Source organism: Aquarana catesbeiana, linkage group LG08 (genome assembly GCF_042186555.1).
Source record: "Aquarana catesbeiana isolate 2022-GZ linkage group LG08, ASM4218655v1, whole genome shotgun sequence".
Lineage (NCBI taxonomy): Eukaryota > Metazoa > Chordata > Amphibia > Anura > Ranidae > Aquarana > Aquarana catesbeiana.
This window is the reverse complement of record NC_133331.1, coordinates 177915336-177933829: the sequence shown is the minus strand read 5'-3', so window position 1 is coordinate 177933829 and position 18494 is coordinate 177915336. Positions and strand designations below refer to the sequence as shown.

The window sequence follows — 18494 nt, the reverse complement described above, 5'->3', positions numbered from 1 at the left end:
TCGTACCCCCAGCAAGTAGCTTGCTAGTTGGGAAGTACTTAGAGGAGCCAGAAGCGATGGCTGGGGACCTCAAAAGAGGATGATTGGGGCTGCTCTGTGCAACACCATTGCACGGAGTGGGTCAGTATAACATGTTTGTTATTTAAAACAATATATAAAATGTTTAAAATCACTTTAAAGGGATAGGTTTGCTTCAAGTCAGGGGATAGGAGTTTAGTTTAACAGTTAATGTTAAGATTAGAGTTTGGGGTGCTAAGGTTTCAGTTAGAGAAACATAAGGCTTAGGGTCAAAAAATTTGTATTCAGAGAATGCCATTCCTGACAGTCTTTTGAACAGATCTGACTTTCTGTACATTTGAAACTTGGAGGGCTATTAATTAAAGGCAAATCCACTTAGCACTACAAGTGCACTTGAAAGTGCAGTCGCTGTAGATCTGAGGGGAAGATCTGAAATAAGGGGAAGCTCTGCTGATTTTATCATCCAATCATGTTCAAGCTAAAATGCTGTTTTTTTATTTTCCTTGCATGTCCCCCTCAGATCTACAGCGACTGTACTTCACTGTAGTGGATTTGCCTTTAGTAAATAACCCCCTCTCTCACTGACCTGAGACAATCAAGCAACTGAAGGTCGAAACTCTTTATCTGTAAACTCATTCTGGATCAGTGGTTCAGACTGTATTACAGCCTGGTAGCTTTCAGAAGCAGAGGTCAGACCCAGCAGCCTGCACTCTTACTCAATACAGTTTTTTTACTTCTGGGTGTAAGTGAGAGCCTTACTTTTAAAACAGAAGTAAGGGTTTTTACAGCATCTCTACACTGAGAACCAAGCCATCAAACATCGCCGATGGCTCAGTTCTCACAGATCCCCAAGAGGAGAGCTGCTGATTGTCAATCAGCAGCTCTCCTCTCTGCTCCTCTGCTCTCACTGGAGTGCTAAGCTGTGGGGGGGGGGGGGGGGGGGAGCAGCTGTCTCAGTCTCTCAGCAACTTGCTGAGAGGCTAAGATAGGCATCAGTTCAGGCACGTGACTGATCCAGACTTTATTATATATTGATGACGCGGTGCCTGGACCGATTTCAGCGACGTCAGCAGAGAGTGGACTTCAGACCGCTCTATGCTGAAAATGGGTCACAGGAGTGCAAACAGGATTGCACATGTTCACTTGATTTCCGCCCTGTATTGCATAAAAGTTTTAGTTTACCCAAATGGATATTTAAAGTGGTTGTAAACCCACTCTGATAACTTCATATAACCCCCCGTTTCCTATAGATAGGTGCTCCTGTGTCTGTGTTTTATAAAAAAAAATGCTGGCTAAGCCTGATTTCAGAGCGCCGTTTGGTGCTCACGTGACCGGCCGGCCCTACTCTCCCTTTTTGACAGCTGCAGCAGGCGGGGCCAAGATTCCCCCTCTAAAGTCAGTCGGGACGAGAGGAGAGGAGGAAAGAGACAGACGGTCACATGAGCGGCACTCTGAAATCAGGTCTAGCTGGCATTTTTTTTATAAAACACAAACACAGGAGCACATATCATTAGGCAACAAAGAGGATTATAGAAGATACTAAAGTTATTTCAGCAACAGAAGGGGAGGGGGCGGGCACTTGACAGAGCAGACAGACAGGGAGGGAAGGAAGGACAGGACAGCTGCAGATGACTGAGGCACATAAACTGACCACAGTGTCAGGGCTCAGCAGCCATGATAAACCGTGGTCAGTTTACAGAGGTGAAGGCATAGCCAGGCAGGATCAGCCAGGCTTTTTAGGTGATACAGGGGGCCAAATTACACAGCACAAGCACTGTGCTGTATAACATGCTTTGAAGGAACAGGATTTTTTTTTGTTTTGAACAGATGCCATCATTTCAGGGATTCTGATTCCAGGATAGCTCCCTGGACCTCCATTCCCAACTCTGTCCAACTGCCACGGATATCATACAGGTGTTGTAAACTCACTGGACTGGACCTTTACATTAATTAGAACCTTTAAATTAAAAACCTATAAAAAAAAGTGACTAAACAGAAGTTTTGCCAAAGCTTTGCGCGCTAATTAAAACATATTCAATGTGTGAACATGGCTGTCATGACATCCAGGGAAATGAAGACCACAATAATACCTGTGTATATAGTATATTATGTAACATCTGAAACAATGTGTATACCGGGCATTGACCCTGAATAACGAGTGAAAATAAACCTTCATCTAATCACTTAGTACTGTGTTATAATAGGCATTTTGCAGCTGCCTATTTGCACAGGACCACTTTTTAATTGCACAGTCTCTGTAGAACAGCATGTTCTTATAGCCCACCCCCAATGACACCATCAATGGAAACCAGTAAATAAAAGGCAAAAATGTGCAGGGCATGCCTGTCAAAACCCTGACAGGCTTCTGTGAGGCTAGAAGAATGGACAAGGCCTTTGAATGGCTGAGGTTGAGACTGACATCATTCACCTACTTTTCCACCTCAGCCAGATGAAGCCTTTTATTGTAAAATAAAAATACAATGCTTTTCCTCAGTGACTGAGAAGCATTAAAGCCGACTCAAAATTTTTCTTGCAGCGGACAAAGGTCATCTGTACTGATGCTGAACACAACGCTACATACTGTATGTAGCTGATGCTACTAAAGTATGATACAGCACAACACAGCGGCCACATCATTTCGTAATGGAAAGAGTATTTTTGGGCCATCTTGGCTCAAGCAAACTCTTTAAAATGGCTGGAAACCTAGAATTCAGTTTTAAAGCCGATCTCCAGGAATTTGACAAAATATACCCTTGTGGGGTAGGTCCAAATTCCCTGGATGCTAATTGTGGTGCGGAAGTGATCCATTGATGAGAGCGGAAGTCACGGCGTGACACGCCAGTAGTGCAAGCCTCCTCCCCCCTCCCATTTCATTCAGTGAGGATATCGTATCCATCCCGGCATGATAGCTTGGAAGTCTGCAGAGCGGTGAGCCTTTTTTCTACATTCCTACCATCTGTTGGGACTTGATTTATGCATCACTACCTTATTGATCAGGCATATATTGCTACAAATTATCCGCTACGGCGGTACATGCCAAGGACTCTGTCTGTTCTTTAATGGGAGTAGAAGGCTGCACTAGTTGTAACGATCTCAGCGCTCCACACACAATACAAGGATTCTCCGTCACCTCAGCACAGGGTTTCACTCTGAGGATTATTTAGCCTCAGTTTTTTTAAATGTTTATTATTGGATTACATCTCTTTATCCTACGCTGAAGACTAATGTGGGTCTGTTTGTTTTTCTACTGAGCGATCGCTCTTGCAACACAGCAGATACAGTGGGGACAGAAAGTATTCAGACCTCCTTAAATTTTTCACTCTGTTATATTGCAGCCATTTGCTAAAATCATTTAAGTTCATTTTTTTCCTCATTAATGTACACACAGCACCTCATATTGACAGAAAAACACAGAATTGTTGACATTTTTGCAGATTTATTAAAAAAGAAAAACTGAAATATCACATGGTCCTAAGTATTCAGACCCTTTGCTGTGACACTCATATTTAACTCAGGTGCTGTCCATTTCTTCTGATCATCCTTGAGATGGTTCTACACCATCATTTGAGTCCATCTGTGTTTGATTATACTGATTGGACTTGATTAGAAAAGCCACACACCTGTCTATACAATACCTTACAGCTCACAGTGCATGTCAGAGCAAATGAGAATCATGAGGTCAAAGGAACTGCCTGAAGAGCTCAGAGACAGAATTGTGGCAAGGCACAGATCTGGCCAAGGTTACAAAAAAATGTCTGCTACACTTAAGGTTCCTAAGTGCACAGTGGCCTCCATAATCCTTAAATGGAAAAAGTTTGAGACGAACAGAACCCTTCCTAGAGCTAGCTGTCAGGCCAAACTGAGCTATCGGGGGGAGAAGAGCCTTGGTGAGAGAGGTAAAGAAGAACCCAAAGATCACTGTGGCTGAGCTCCAGAGATGCAGTCGGGAGAAAGTTGTAGAAAGTCAACCATCACTGCAGCCCTCCACCAGTTGGGGCTTTATGGCAGAGTGGCCTGACGAAAGCCTCTCCTCAGTGCAAGACACATGAAAGCCCGCATGGAGTTTGCTAAAAAACACCTGAAGGACTCCAAGATGGTGAGAAATAAGATTCTTTGGTCTGATGAGACCAAGATAGAACTTTTTGGCCTTAATTCTAAGCGGTATGTGTGGAGAAAACCAGGCACTGCTCATCACCTGTCAATACAGCCCCAACAGTGAAGCATGGTGGTGGCAGCATCAAGCTGTGTGGGTGTTTTTCAGCTGCAGGGACAGGATGACTGGTTGCAATTGAGGGAAAGATGAATGCAGCCAAGTACAGGGATATCCTAGACAAAAACCTTCTCCAGAGTGCTCAGGACCTCAGACTGGGCTGAAGGTTTACCTTCCAACAAGACAATGACCCTAAGCATACAGCTAAAATAACGAAGGAGTGGCTTCACAATGACTCCATGACTGTTCTTGAATGGCCCAGCCAGAGCCCTGACTTAAACCCAATTGAGCATCTCTGGAGAGACCTAAAAACCAACGTTTACTATCCAACCTGACAGAACTGGAGAGGATCTGCAAGGAGGAATGGCAGAGGATCCCCAAATCCAGGTGTGAAAAACTTGTTGCATCTTTCCCAAAAAGACTCATGGCTGTATTAGATCAAAAGGGTGCTTCTACTAAATACTGAGCAAAGGGTCTGAATACTTAGGACCATGTGATATTTCAGTTTTTCTTTTTTTAATAAATCTGCAAAAACGTCAACAATTCTGTGTTTTTCTATCAATATGGGGTGCTGTGTATACTTAATGAGGAAAAAAAAAGTGAACTTAAATGATTTTAGCAAATGGCTGCAATGTAACAAAGAGTGAAAAATTTAAGGGGGTCTGAATACTTTCCGTCCCCACTGTATTTACCCTATTACATATATCCACTCCAACTCAGCTGTTTAGGATATGAGTGTGAAGTTTGAATGACTGTGGTAGCTCCCAGTACCTTGACAACGTTGTCAAATTTGAAATGAATGTGGTGGAGGTGCATTTCTATTTGTTGAAATTTTTTTGTGTTTTTTTTCAATAAAATGTTTTTTCTATCACCGGCTGTCTCGCTTTGAAGATTCACTTTGGACTCCGTCCTCTCTCCCTCTCTAGATCAAGGGCAGTATATATATATATATATATATATGTATATATATATATATATATACACACACACACTGCCCTTGATCTAGAGAGCCACACCTCATTGCTCACTGAGGTGACTGTGTATTTTTACTGAATTGAGTAATTCTTGATGATTATTCCTCTTCAGTTTCTAAAAATTACTGTGGTGTAGCTCTAGTGCAGGGATTTGCAATTAGCGGACCTCCAGCTGTTGTAAAAATACAAGTCCCATCATGCTCTGCCTCTGGGTGTCATGCTTGTGGCTGTCAGAGTCTTGCTATGCCTCATGGGACTTGTAGTTCTGCAACAGTTGGAGGTCCGCTAATTGCATATCCCTGCTCTAGTGAATGATTTTATTTTTATTTCTTAAATGTCAGCTTAGTATAGATGTGCAGGAATAAGTTGCATTACTTACCCTATCCCTTAGTGTGGAATGAAGCATTAAACCCTTGAAGTGCAGGGGGTCATATTGCAAGGATAGATTGTGTGCAATTCCTGGAGTTCAGCTTTAATATAGGTCCACTAAGGGGATGCATTGGGTTAATTTCACAAACATTAGCAATAAATGTATTCAGTGCTCTATATGTCCCAGTGTTGGCATCCACTTCGGTAAAAAGCTTTCGTTTTTAATTGAGCGGCTTGCCACTTTTGTATCCATGTCTGTACATTCACAAAAGTACAACACAGGTCACAAAAACATTTAAAAAAAGACAAGAGCCCACTGTGTAAAAACTTGACTGTTGCATGCAAGACAATATGGATCATGCAACATGCAGGAGTAAATGATTCCACAGTGTGATGTCAACAAACAGAGGTAAGCAGTACATGGGAAGTAATTTTAAATAGTACTATACCACGCTTTATCAGAGAAGTAATGGACTAACTTCTCAAATCCTTTCCAGTGGAAAATAGGGAAGCAGCAACAGGGAGACAAGGACAAATGGTATCAGAGAAGCACATACAACAGTGACTATTAGGGCTGGGAACAGAACAGGAGATCATGTATTTGAACTACCGGTAATTTATCAAACCATTTTGGGGCTCATGTATCAAAGATGTGGTAACAAGGAAAAAAAAAAAGCTTTCTGTGGCTTCTAGCAAATCAATCATTGCTAAATCTAAAACCCTGTTGTCAGAAAAGGAGCTGTAAAGTGTTTACCTAGATGACACTGTAAACTAATCTGGGTCACAAATATCTAATTGTTTATTCCATAATCAAAGCCAAGAACTACTCTAAAAAGGTGCCTTTAGGTTCAAAACAAATTCTATTTGCCTTGAGTACATGAATTTTTACATTACTTTTTAGATTGTTGATAAAAGTGAAGCATAAACTCACTTCCCCACCAATACAAGTGACAGTTAATTCACACTAAATAGCATGAGATGACTACTGTGCATTTCACATTTTTCTTTAAGTTGCTTTGAAAAACTTTCATCTAGTTCAAGTAACCTTGGCCTTTAAATTTGAACAAAAATTTCAAATACATTTTTGTTGCACACACAATTATTCTGTCATGTGATCCTACTAAAAAACACAACAGGAATGTTGTGTGGATTGGTGGCCTAGTCTCATTTGTAAGTATGCAGGCCACAATCCCCTATTCGTTCCTATGGAAAGATCTTCCATCTTGTGTCCCAACGGTGGAAGACCTTTTTATAGACATGACTATACTAAAATTACATTTACAGTGCCTTGAAAATGTTTTTCATACCCACTGACACTTTCCACATTTTGTTATTTTACAACCAAAAAGGTAAAAGGTATTTTATTGGGATTTTATGTGATAGACCAACACAAAGTGGCACATAATTGTGAAATGGAAGGAAAATAAATGGGTTTCTAATTTTTTTTTTTACAAATAACTGAAAAGTGTGGCATGTATTTGTATTCAGCCCCCTTTACTCTGATGCCCCTAACTAAAATCTAGTGGAACCAATTGCCTTCAGAAGTCACCTATTAGTAAATGGAGTCCACCTGTGTGTAATTTAATCTCAGTATAAATACAGCTGCCCTGTGAAGCCCTTAGAGGTTTGTTAGAGAACCTTAGTGAACAAACTGCATCATGAAGGCCAAGGAACACATCAGACAGGGCAGGGATAAAGTTGGAGAAGTTTAACCGATTCAGCCCCAGAAGATTTTACCCCCTTCCTGACCAGAGCACTTTTTGCCATGAGGCACTGCGTCGATTTAACTGACAATTGCGCAGTCGTGCGACATTGCACCCAAACAAAATTGACGTCCTTTTTTCCCCACAAATAGAGCCTTCTTTTGGTGGTATTTGATCACCTCTGCGTTTTTTATTTTTGTGCTATAAACAAAAAAAGAGCGACAGTTTTGAAAAAAAAAAAAAAAAACGCAATATTTTTTACATTTTGCTATAATAAATATCCCCAAAAATATATAAAAAACTTTTTTTTTTCTTCAGTTTAGGCCGATATGTATTCTTCTACATATTTTAAAAATCACAATAAGCGTATATTGATTGGTTTACGCAAAAGGTTATAGTGTCTACAAAATAGGGGATAGTTTTATGGCATTTTTATTATGATTTTTTTTTTTTTACTAGTAATGGCGGCGATCTGTAATTTTTAATGGGGACTGCGACATTATGGCGGACACGTCGGACAATTTTGACACATTTTTGGGACCATTGGCATTTACACAGCGATCAGTGCTATAAAAATGCATTGATTACTGTAAAATGTCACTGGCAGGGAAGGGGTTAACACTAGGGGGCGATCAAGGGGTTAATTTTGTTCCCTAGTGTGTGTTCTAATCGAAGGGGGGAGGGGACTGTATAGGGGAGACGACAGATCGCTGTTCATACTCTGTATGACCAGACGATTAGTCTCTTCTCCCCTCAGAGAACCGTAAACTGTGTGTTTACACAAACAGATCCCAGTTCTCGCTGTGCCCCGAGTGATCACGGGAGCTCGGCGGTGATCGCGACCCCCGGACACTCGCATCGGCTCCGTGGGCGTGTTCCCTTAAGTGGCCACAGGGCGAAGTGACGTTACATAATATCATTTCACCCAGCCGTGCCATTCTGCCGCAGTACAACTGTGGCGGCTGCTCGGCAAATGGTTAAAGCAGGGTTAGGTTATAAAAAAAAATACCCCATGCTTTGAACATCTCACAGAGCACTGTTCAATCCATAATCCAAAAATGGAAATGGAGTATGGCACAACTGAAAACCTACCAAGACATGGCCGTCCACCTAAACGGGACAGGCTGGGCAAGGAGAGCATTAATCAGAGAAGCAGCCAAGAGGTAACTCTGGAGGAGCTCCAGAGATCCATAGCTCAGGTGGGAGAATCTGTCCACAGGACAACTATTAGTCATGCACTCCACAAATCTGGCCTTTATTGAAGAGTAGCAAGAAGAAATCCAATGTTGAAAGAAAGCCATAAGAAGTCCTGTTTTCAGTTTGCGTGAAGCCATGCGGGTGGGGGCTTAAAGCAAACATGTGAAAGAAGGTGCTCTGGTCAGATAATTTAACTTTTTGGCCTAACAGCAAAACGCTATGTGTGGCAGAAGACTAACACTGCACATCACCCTGAACACACCATTCCCACTGTGAAACAAGGTAGGGGAAGCATCATGTTGTGGAGATGCTTTACTTCAGCAGGGACAGAGAAGCTGGTCATAGTTGATGGGAAGATGGATGGAGCCAAATACAGGGCAATCTTATAAGAAAACCTGTTAGAGTGTGCAAAATACTTGAGACTGGAGCGGAGGTTCACCTTCCAGCTGGACAACGACCCTAAACATACAGCCAGAGCTACAATGGTTTAGATCAAAGCATATTGATGTGTTAGAATAGCCCAGTCAAAGTCCAGACATAAATTCAATTGAGAATCTGTGTCAAGACTTTAAAATTGCTGTTCACAGACGCTCTCCATCCAATCTGACAGAGTTAGAGCTATTTTGCAAAGAAGACTAGGCAAACATTTCACTCAAAAAGACTTGCAGCTTAATTGAAGCGAAAGGTGGTTCTACAAAGTATTGACTCAGAGGGGCTGAATACAAATGCTCGCCACGCTTTTCACATTTATTTGTAAAACATTTTGAAAACCATTTATCATTTTCCTTCCACTTCACAATTATGTGCCACTTTGTGCTGGTCTATCACATAAAATCCCAATAAAATACATTTACGTTTTTGGTAACGTGACAAAACGTGGAAAATTTCAAGGGGTATGAATACTTCTTCAAGGCACTGTACTTCACAAAACAGTGATTTATACCTAAATTATATACCGTTCTGCTCATAAGTTTACATACCCTGACAGAATTTATGCTTTCTTGGCCATTTTTTGGAGAATATGAATGATAACACAAAAACTTTTCTTTCACTCATGGTTAGTGTTTTGCTGAAGCCATTTATTATCAATCCACTGTGTTAACTCTTTTTAAATCATAATGACAACAGGAACTACCCAAATGACCCTGATCAAAAGTTTACATACCCTGGTGATTTTGGCATGATAACATGCACACAAAGGCTACATTCAAACTGGGGCGTTGGGGAAGTCGGCAGTAAAGTGCTGCTATTTTTAGTGGCGCTTTACCGTCGTTTTTGCGAAGCTTTTTGGCCGCTAGCGGGGCACTTTTAACCCTTTTAAAAAGGGTTAAAAGCACCCGCAAAGCGCCGCTGCAACAGCGCTTTGCCTGCTCTTCGGCGGTGCTGCCCATTGATTTCAATGGGCGGGGGCGCTGTAAAAGTGGTGTATACAGCGATATGCCGCTTGCAGGACTTTTTTTGGTGCCCTACCAGCGCACCGCTCCAGTGTAAAAGCACTCAGGCTTTCACACTGGAGTGAGAGGAGAAGCTCTTTATAGGTGCATTGCAGGCACTATTTTTAGAGCTATAGTGCCTGTAAAGCACCTCAGTGTGAAAGCAGCCAAAAGGAATTTGAATGGCTATTAAAAGATAACCATCCTCACCTGTAAATTTGCTTGTAATTAGTGTGTGTATAAAAAGGTCAAAGTCGTTTCTGGACTCCTGGCAGACCCATGGATCTTTCATCCAGTGCTGCAGTGATCTTTCTGGATTCTGAGTCATGGGGAAAACAAAGAATTCTCAAAAGGATCTGCGGGAAAAGGTAGTTGAACTGTATAAAACAGAAAAAGGGATAAAAAGATATCCAAGGAATTGAGAATGCCAATCATCAGTGTTCAAACTCTAATCAAGAAGTGGAAAATGAGGGGTTCTGTTGAAACCAAACCACGGTCAGGTAGACCAACTAAAATTTCAGGCACAACTGCCAGGAAAATTGGGAGGCAAAGAAAAACCCACACATAACTTCAGGTGAACTACAGGACTCTCTGAAAACATGTGGTGTGGCTGTTTCAAGATGCACAATAAGGAGGCACTTGAAGAAAGATGGGCATGGTCGAGTCGCCAGAAGAAAGCCATTACTATGCAAATGTCACAAAGTATCCCACTTACAATACACCAAACAGCACAGAGATAAGCCTCAAACCTTTTGGCACAAAGTCATTTAGCATGATAAAACCAAAATTGAGCTTTTTGGCCACCACCATAAACGCTACATTTGGAGAGGAGTCAACAAGGCCTATGATGAAAGGTACACCATTCCTACTGTGAAACACGGGGGTGGATTGCTGATGTTTTGGGGATGTGTGAGCTACAAAGGCACACAAAATTTGGTCAAAATTGATGGCAAGATGAATGCAGTAAGTTATCAAAAAATACCGGAGGAACATTTGCATTCATCAGCCAGGAAGTTGCGCATGGGACGTACTTGGACATTTTAACATGACAATGATGCAAAACACAAGGCCAACGACCTGTCATTGGCTACAGCAGAATAAAGTGAAGGTTCTTGAGTGGCCATCTCAGTCTCTTGACCTCAATATCATTGAGCCACTCTGGGGAGATCTCAAACATGCAGTTCATGCAAGACAGCCCAAGAATTTACAGGAACTGGAGGCTTTTTGCCAAGAGGAATGGGTAGCTTTACCATCTGAGAAGATAAAGAGCTTCATCCACAAATACCACAAAAGACTTCAAGCTGTCATTGATGTTAAAGGGGGCAAAACACAGTATTAAGAACTGGGGCATGTAAACTTTTGATCAGGGTCCTTTGGCTAGTTTCTGTTGCCATTAAGATTTAAAAAGAGTAAACGAACACAGTTGATTGATAATAAATGGCTTCAGCCAAACACTAACCATGAGTTAAAATAACGTTTTTGTGTTAGTATTCATATTCTCTGAAAAATGGCCAAGAAATAAAATTCGGCCAGGGTATGTAAACTTATAAGCACAACTGTATGTTATGTGTGTAAATTAACCCATTATGTACAGGTCTATTAATCTAATTGCCGGGCTGTACAGAATGCATGCTAAGCTGCCCGCTCTTACCAGCTGCTACAGCATCCTAAGATTCCTATGCAAGTCTCAACATTCTAAAAAGTAAAAGACTAAAGCTGACCATACACAAACAGGACTTTTTCCATTTAGTGTGCAAGATTAACAGAAAAAAAATCAACACCTTAACCCACACCAAACACTGCAGATGCTCGAATCTCCCACTGCGGTTATTATATTTTGACAGCAGGGCCCGCCTTCTGTCAAATACCCTAACTGTATCTGAATGGATCCAGCCACTGTTCAGTGGATGATATTTTGTCCATTTCCTTTTCAGATCGTGAGATGTAGGGTGGGAGGTGACTGACAGGGCCATCCACTGAGTGAATTTTGGGTGATTCATCAGATACTGGCTAAAATCTGCACAGGGGATGGTCAGCTTTAGTCAGTGAAAGAAATGCTATGTTTGTGCTTACTGCCTTCACTGACTGTTCTGGCATGAGAAGAGAATGTGTGTAAAATAAACATTTCCCTTTTTTTTTTTTTTTTTTAATACTTCCACATTTGTATGACCATTGTGAAGCATGTATTCAGTGTATTTTTTTTTACAGAATGGTGTGCTGTCTTCTGTAAATTGCACTTGGTTTATATTATGTTCTAAGCTGAGCTGCAAACCATGTTTAGCAGGATTGGTCTTATAACCCTGAAATAAAACAAGACTTCTTTACTTATTGAGTAAATGTGGAACAATTCATTACAGCCCAGAGGAAGTGGGAATGATCTTGTTGCAGCTGCAAAAAATCAATATACTTATTTTTGTAGCTAGGAAAAACTAAATTGCGGGCAATGAAAGGTGTGTATTCGGGTTACTCCAGTAATTTGTAGCTCAGTTGATTGACATTTAGAGGCCATTGGAGCTAGATACAGAATTGCAGCTATAGTAGCTTTTCATGTTATCCAATGTGGCTGCTAATAGTCACCTATACTTACTTCAAAATCCCAGCTAAGTTCGGGAAAAAGGAAACAATAGAAGACTCAGCTGAACCTGATTACAGAATGCAGCCTAGGATAAGGAGGATTCACTAAGCCCTCACGCACACCAAGCACTTTTGCCAGTTCAGGAGAGTCTGGCATTTAGATGAAGGCAGAAGGGACAGGCGCAAATCTAGAGTTCTGCTGCCGGCAGTCTGTAAAACTCTATGAGAGGTTGAAAGCTGCTTCGGCTAAATGGGGCTGGATGGTGTACCATGTGCTACAAACGTTTAGGGCAGTAGGTACCCAGAGACACGTCTAGAACACAGGCTGTGTTCCGAGGATGGGTCTCTGGGCGCATGCTGCCCTAAACATTAGTAGCACTCAGTGCATTGTGCAACAGCTTTCAATCTCTAAGAGTTTTACAGGCTGCCAGCAGTAAGGCTGGACAGAGGGTCTGAGTCTTCCCCTCACATCTAAATGCTGGGATCTCATCCACCGGGGCTAAACGTCCAGCCAACCAAGTCTTTTACATAGGCCTGGTCTGGTAACACTATTATCCCAGGAAAGATAAAAATGCAGCTTGGATAGACCATGCTCTTATCTGCTGCAATAATTCCATGGTTCTGTATTACATTTTGTTTGCATCCAGGCCTGCAGAGCAATGCACGCACGACCAGTGTATCACAGATGCAATAGACAGGCTCCTGCAAACTCTTCCCCAGCCCCAAGTTCACATGGAGATACAGAGTTTCTGTTATGGGGCTGGAGGAAGTAATCAATGGACTGCAAGTGCAGTCATGTCAGCGCCTTGTGCTCCATTAAAATCTGTATGTCCCTCTGCCGCTGTCCCCCTGAATGTATCTGTAATTGGATGATGTGGCTGTGTCACTACCTGCATTACAACAAAAAGCTGCTTTCTTACATATATACAGCATATACTGTGTATTCTACCATACAGTCACAAAATAATAACTCCTGCTAATGCCTTTATACCTGTTCTCAGTAAACATGATTATTCTTAGACCACTGATGATTGTGCTAGAAATATTAGTTCCTTGCAGAAGTTAGAAATACCCAAAGGAATCACTAAAATCCTCTCTCTGGAACATCAAATCCACTAGGAGGGTTATCAAGAGAACTGTTGTGCAGAAATGCCCAATGCAGTTATCTCAATGCAAGAACAAGTTAATTTGCCTTATATCCTATGGTTTCAGTTGACACCAAAAACAATGTGTTGGTGTGCACTGAAAGTAACATTTTGTAATTTTGTTCAGCGCTTGTTGACATGCTGTAATGAAATGCAACGCACTGTGGCACAAAAACAAAAAAAAATCGCAACAAAGTTAAAAAAAGCACTACAATGCATTTCAACACTTTTTTTCAGAATACGTTGTATAATATGAACACAGATCGCAGATGCAGACTGGACTCTTCATTACATGAGTCAGTGCAGTGCCCAGAAAAGTTTACAAAGCTTGTTGTTCCAGCTGCTCTGCATCAGTTCACACATCCGCCTTAGCTATAAATCTTACACTTCATAAACAAGAAGGCTCACGTTAACAAGCTCAAAGCTGGAAAAAACTGCAGAAGCCAAGAATTCATTTGATCAACATTGCAAAGAGCACCTGTTTTCACTATTGCTCCAAATTGCCTATTTTCTTGAAGAAATCAACGATCAATCATTTAACCAATGACATGGTATTGGGTACTAGTTTCTGCTGAAGGAATTTAAAATTACCTGTCAGCAGCTTCTCCTTTGTAAAGGAGCTTTACCAATTTCAGAGATCGTATGAGCAATAATTTGGTGATGGTTATATGACCTGCCACTGGAGGGACCCCAGAGCACTATTGTCATCAGAAGAGGAATTTCACAGCTACAATTATCCTTTGGATTTAGTGAAGCACTAATGGTAATACAACTCTAAACTGCATGATAGTATAGATCTGCTTGAAGCTGGGCACACACCAACAGTTTCTTTTCTTTTTTGCAACCCAGCAGGTTGCACGAAAAAAACAAACTGACAGCTCCAGGTCGGAGCCTCTGTACTAACCATGCAAGGTTAGCACAGCGATCCCCCATGCTGAGCGATTATGCTATTATGTTCTGCCATTGGCTGAGAGCGCTGATCGGGAGTCGGTCTGCTGCTGGTTTTCCAGCATGCACGCCGTTGTCTCCCGACATTAAGCCTGTGTGTACGGGGCTTTAGGACAGTCCTACACACAGTAAAAGTATACTTTTTACTGACTTTCAAAATGACCCCATCATGAAATAAGAAACAGGAGCTAACTTGTTCTAGATCAATGATTTAGTAAGTAGTGAAGACGAAGAATGAAAGGTTCCCTTCAAGGTTCCAATAACACACCATTCTATGGGTTTTAGCCTATTATCGCCAATTAGGCTTTAAAGTCGTGCTCCAGTAAGTAGTATTATTCTTACTATAGAATATGTGTTATATAAATTTGTTTAGTATACAAGTGTCCTCTGGCAACACATTTAAGCAGCAGCTAATAAACCTGAAAACCTTTGAGTAAATTTTGCTTGGGCTAAAAATATTATTTTTTCTGTAATACTTGGTATTAAAATAATTTATACAGTTAAAAAACAATAATGCACTTACCATCCCATTGTGTAGAAAACAAATGCACTCTGCTTGGGGGATAAAACAAGGCAAAACGCAACCATGAAATGCTGGCATGCCATTATAAGAAATGCACATGGGCTGTTAGCACAAGACAAAAGTGACACATGCTCCAAATGTTACAGTGTAGTAAAAATACAAAAAAGAAAAGAGTAAATGAAGCCATCCTGCTTCTGCTTTTATTTCCTTTACAGCTTTCTTTTCAGTGGCCCAAGACCGGGAAAACTGAACTCTACATTACAAGAATGTAATATAAGGGGACTGATGTAGAGAATGCTCATGTTATTACCATTTATTCAGATAGCTCTAACTAAAATCAGGTACTTCAAGTCATAATGTAAATCCCCGGGCAAATGACTAAAAAACTATTTTAAGCTGCAGGAAAGTATTTCTTGTGTCTGAAATATAAGCTGTTTGTATTGCCATGCAGCAACCACATTTCTACTAGAAAAAGACAGCCCGGTAGGCCTGAACATGGGTGTCAGAAGTTAGAGCTTTCTGGTTCCATAGCCAAAGGCTATGGAAGTTCTATGCCCCTCAACCCATATTTGGGAGTGTTAAAAGTTTAGGAAAATCTGTATTAATAGAAATATGGAGGAGGCCACTGATGGCATTACAGGAGGAGGAGGCCACTAGGACTACGAAAGTCCTAGTTGTCCTGGCTATCTCTAGCTTATAAGCTTTCTGTCAAACTAAAACAAGAATACTAATCAGCAGAGTGAGCTCTGGGATCCTAATCTGCTTGTTCCAAGTCAGTGCTGCAAAATACTGGATCGGTGGATCAGCTTGGCTACCAGGGAACTAGTATTTTCAAAAGAGATGGTCCGCTATTGCAGCCTCCATACCCATACCTTATGGAAGAGGTAATTATTTTAAAGGCTAGGTTCACCTATCAGAGAAAAATGCACATATTTTTGCAGAAAGCAAAATGTGGATTTTTTATTTTTCTCCACAGAATCCATGATCCATGATCAGTGGATGTCAGGCTCCTGCAAACACTCCAGCTGTCTTGTCTGTACCTCTGCATGGGCTTTCACTTTGAAAGCTGGAGGAAGAGTGAATGGACTACAAGGTTCCAGTGAATGAATGACGCAGACGATTTTAAAATGTGATAGCGGCTGTGGGAGAGAAGAACCCTCACCCGCAGGGAAGGGAGGTTGAGCTACTGGAACATGTTACACCATAAATACAGGTGTAACATGTTCCAAAGGTGAACCTGTCCTTAACACACAAAGGTATTACAAAATTCCTTTAAAGTGCGGATGCTGTTACCGGACTGTGCTCCTTTCTGTAGTATATTTTCTATTACCTAAATCAGCTGCAAAGCAGAATACCCTTTAAAAAGACCTCAGATGGAAAATGCCATTCTCCCACTCCCAGCTGCTTAGTAATGCCAGTCTTTTCATCATAAGTAATATGACTACCCCAGAAACTGTATATGGCCAGGGACAATGGCTGCCTCCTATAAGATTTCTAAAACAATATTTTGCTTTAGGAAAGACTCTTTATGTGCACCACTATACAAATTTGTATCAGTTTTTTTTTTGTCTTTTTAGGTTATGCTGGAAGTCTTTATAGGCCATAGGAAAGGAAGCTCCTTGAAAAAGCGAGAGAAATGCAGGATATGTTGGGTCAGGTTTGTCTTGATAGGCAATTTGTTCAAAACCAGCTCAATAGGAGACTCCATGCATCTCACGGTTTCAGCTGTAATGAACAATTGAACAGATAAAGCACTTTGGTTAAGGCAAGTCTTTTTGGCATTTGGGCAGGGTGCTAGTGGAGAGGTGGTGCATGCATATCATCTAGTAGGCAGACATAAAAGGTCAGGAGGGATGAGTGAGAGGTGCACAGACTCACTCTGTCTGCGGTGCGGTGGACCGATCCGAGGACTCCCCTGGTATGGGCCCTGCCAGGGAGAGAAGGAGGGAGCAGAATACCCACTCTGTGCAGAAAAAAGAGGGAGATTTGGATAATAAAAAGTAGGAAACGGGGAGGAAGAAAGCCACACAAAAGCCAAATTATTATGTTTCAGCTAAGAGAGGAATTCCCTTAGTGTAACATTTCCTCAGATGAGACAAAGTCCTCCAATAAAACATGTTGGTTCAAACTAATCATTTGGTAATACAAGAACTGTTAATGTAACAAATGCTATGTAATACCTTTACCAGTCAAATAATAACACACATATATACCAGAAACTCTATGCAGAAATAAAAAAATACAAGTATCAGAATAAAAGATCATAATCAGATCAACCCAAAGTGACAACAATGGAGACAACCACATTGTGCAGGATTAACATCTGGAATGTAGAAAATATGAATGACAGAGGATACATGGCAATGTTAGTGCAGGGATGAATAACTTAAGTTATGATGTAAAGCCTCTTTAAAGGGAAAATATAGGGTTATACAATGTATTCAATGGGTGTAATAAGCAAAGTGCAGTAACCCATAGCAACCAATCGAAATCCATTTCCTTGAAGCCACACTAGCAAACCATAGACCCTGATTGGTTACTATACACTTTGCAATATTTTATTGAAATTTTTGATGCGGCTTCACAGTGTCAGACGTTTGATGTTCCATGTCTCAATGGCTGAATTTCATAGAGAGATCTGTAGTCTCCCTCTAGAAGTTTTCTGTAAATCTGGCAGTGTATTGGTCCATTCCTTAACAACTGCTGTGATAAAAAGATAAGCCACATGGCTCCAATGTCTTCAAGCAATCATTCAGTACAGACTGATATACGTGTATTAGAGGAAGAGTAAAAGGATAATTACAATCATTGTAGAGCAGTAATAGACAGGAAATGTGGCTTGCAGATGTAATGTATATCTATATATACAGTGGATATATACACACCCCTGTTAAAATGTCAGGTTTCTGTGATGTAAAAAAAATAAATAAATAATAATTTCAGAACTTTTTTCACATTTTAAGGGGACCCATAAACTGTACAACTCAGTTGAACAACAAACTGAAATCTTTTAGGTGGAGGTTGCATAAGTGTGCACACCCTTAAAATGAATACTTTGTTGAAGCACCTTTTGACTTTATTACAGCAATTAGTCTTTTAGGGTACGAGTCTATCAGCATGGCACATCTTCACTTGGCAATATTTGTCCACTCTTCTTTGCGAAAACACTTCAAATCTGTCAGATTGTGAGGGCATCTCCTGTGCACAGCCCTCTAGAGTTTACACCACAGATTTTTAATCGGATTTAGGCTTGGGCTCTGGCTGGGCCATTACAAAACTTTAATCTTCTTCTGGTGAAGCCATTCCTTTGTTGATTTGGATGTATGCTTTGGGTCGTTGTCATGCTGAAAGATGAAGTTCCTCTTCATGTTCAGCTTTCTAGAAGCCTGCAGGTTTTGTG

The 18494-nt window shown here is 41.0% G+C and overlaps 1 protein-coding gene across 4 annotated transcripts in view; it reads right to left on the bottom strand.

Annotated features, from left to right (window-relative positions):
- Positions 1 to 18494, bottom strand: part of CCSER2 (coiled-coil serine rich protein 2) — a 213732-nt gene that overhangs the window by 22375 nt on the left and 172863 nt on the right. The window contains exons 11-12 of one of the 4 annotated variants that reach the window (XM_073596718.1): positions 16973 to 17057; positions 6021 to 6060 (exon numbers count right to left, since the gene is read on the bottom strand). The exons of 2 other annotated variants lie outside the window; for them this stretch is intronic. In XM_073596718.1, the coding sequence (XP_073452819.1) occupies positions 6021 to 6060; positions 16973 to 17057 (125 nt within the window). The remainder of the gene's footprint in view (positions 1 to 6020; positions 6061 to 16972; positions 17058 to 18494) is intronic. One more of the 4 variants, XM_073596719.1, reaches the window with a different exon arrangement.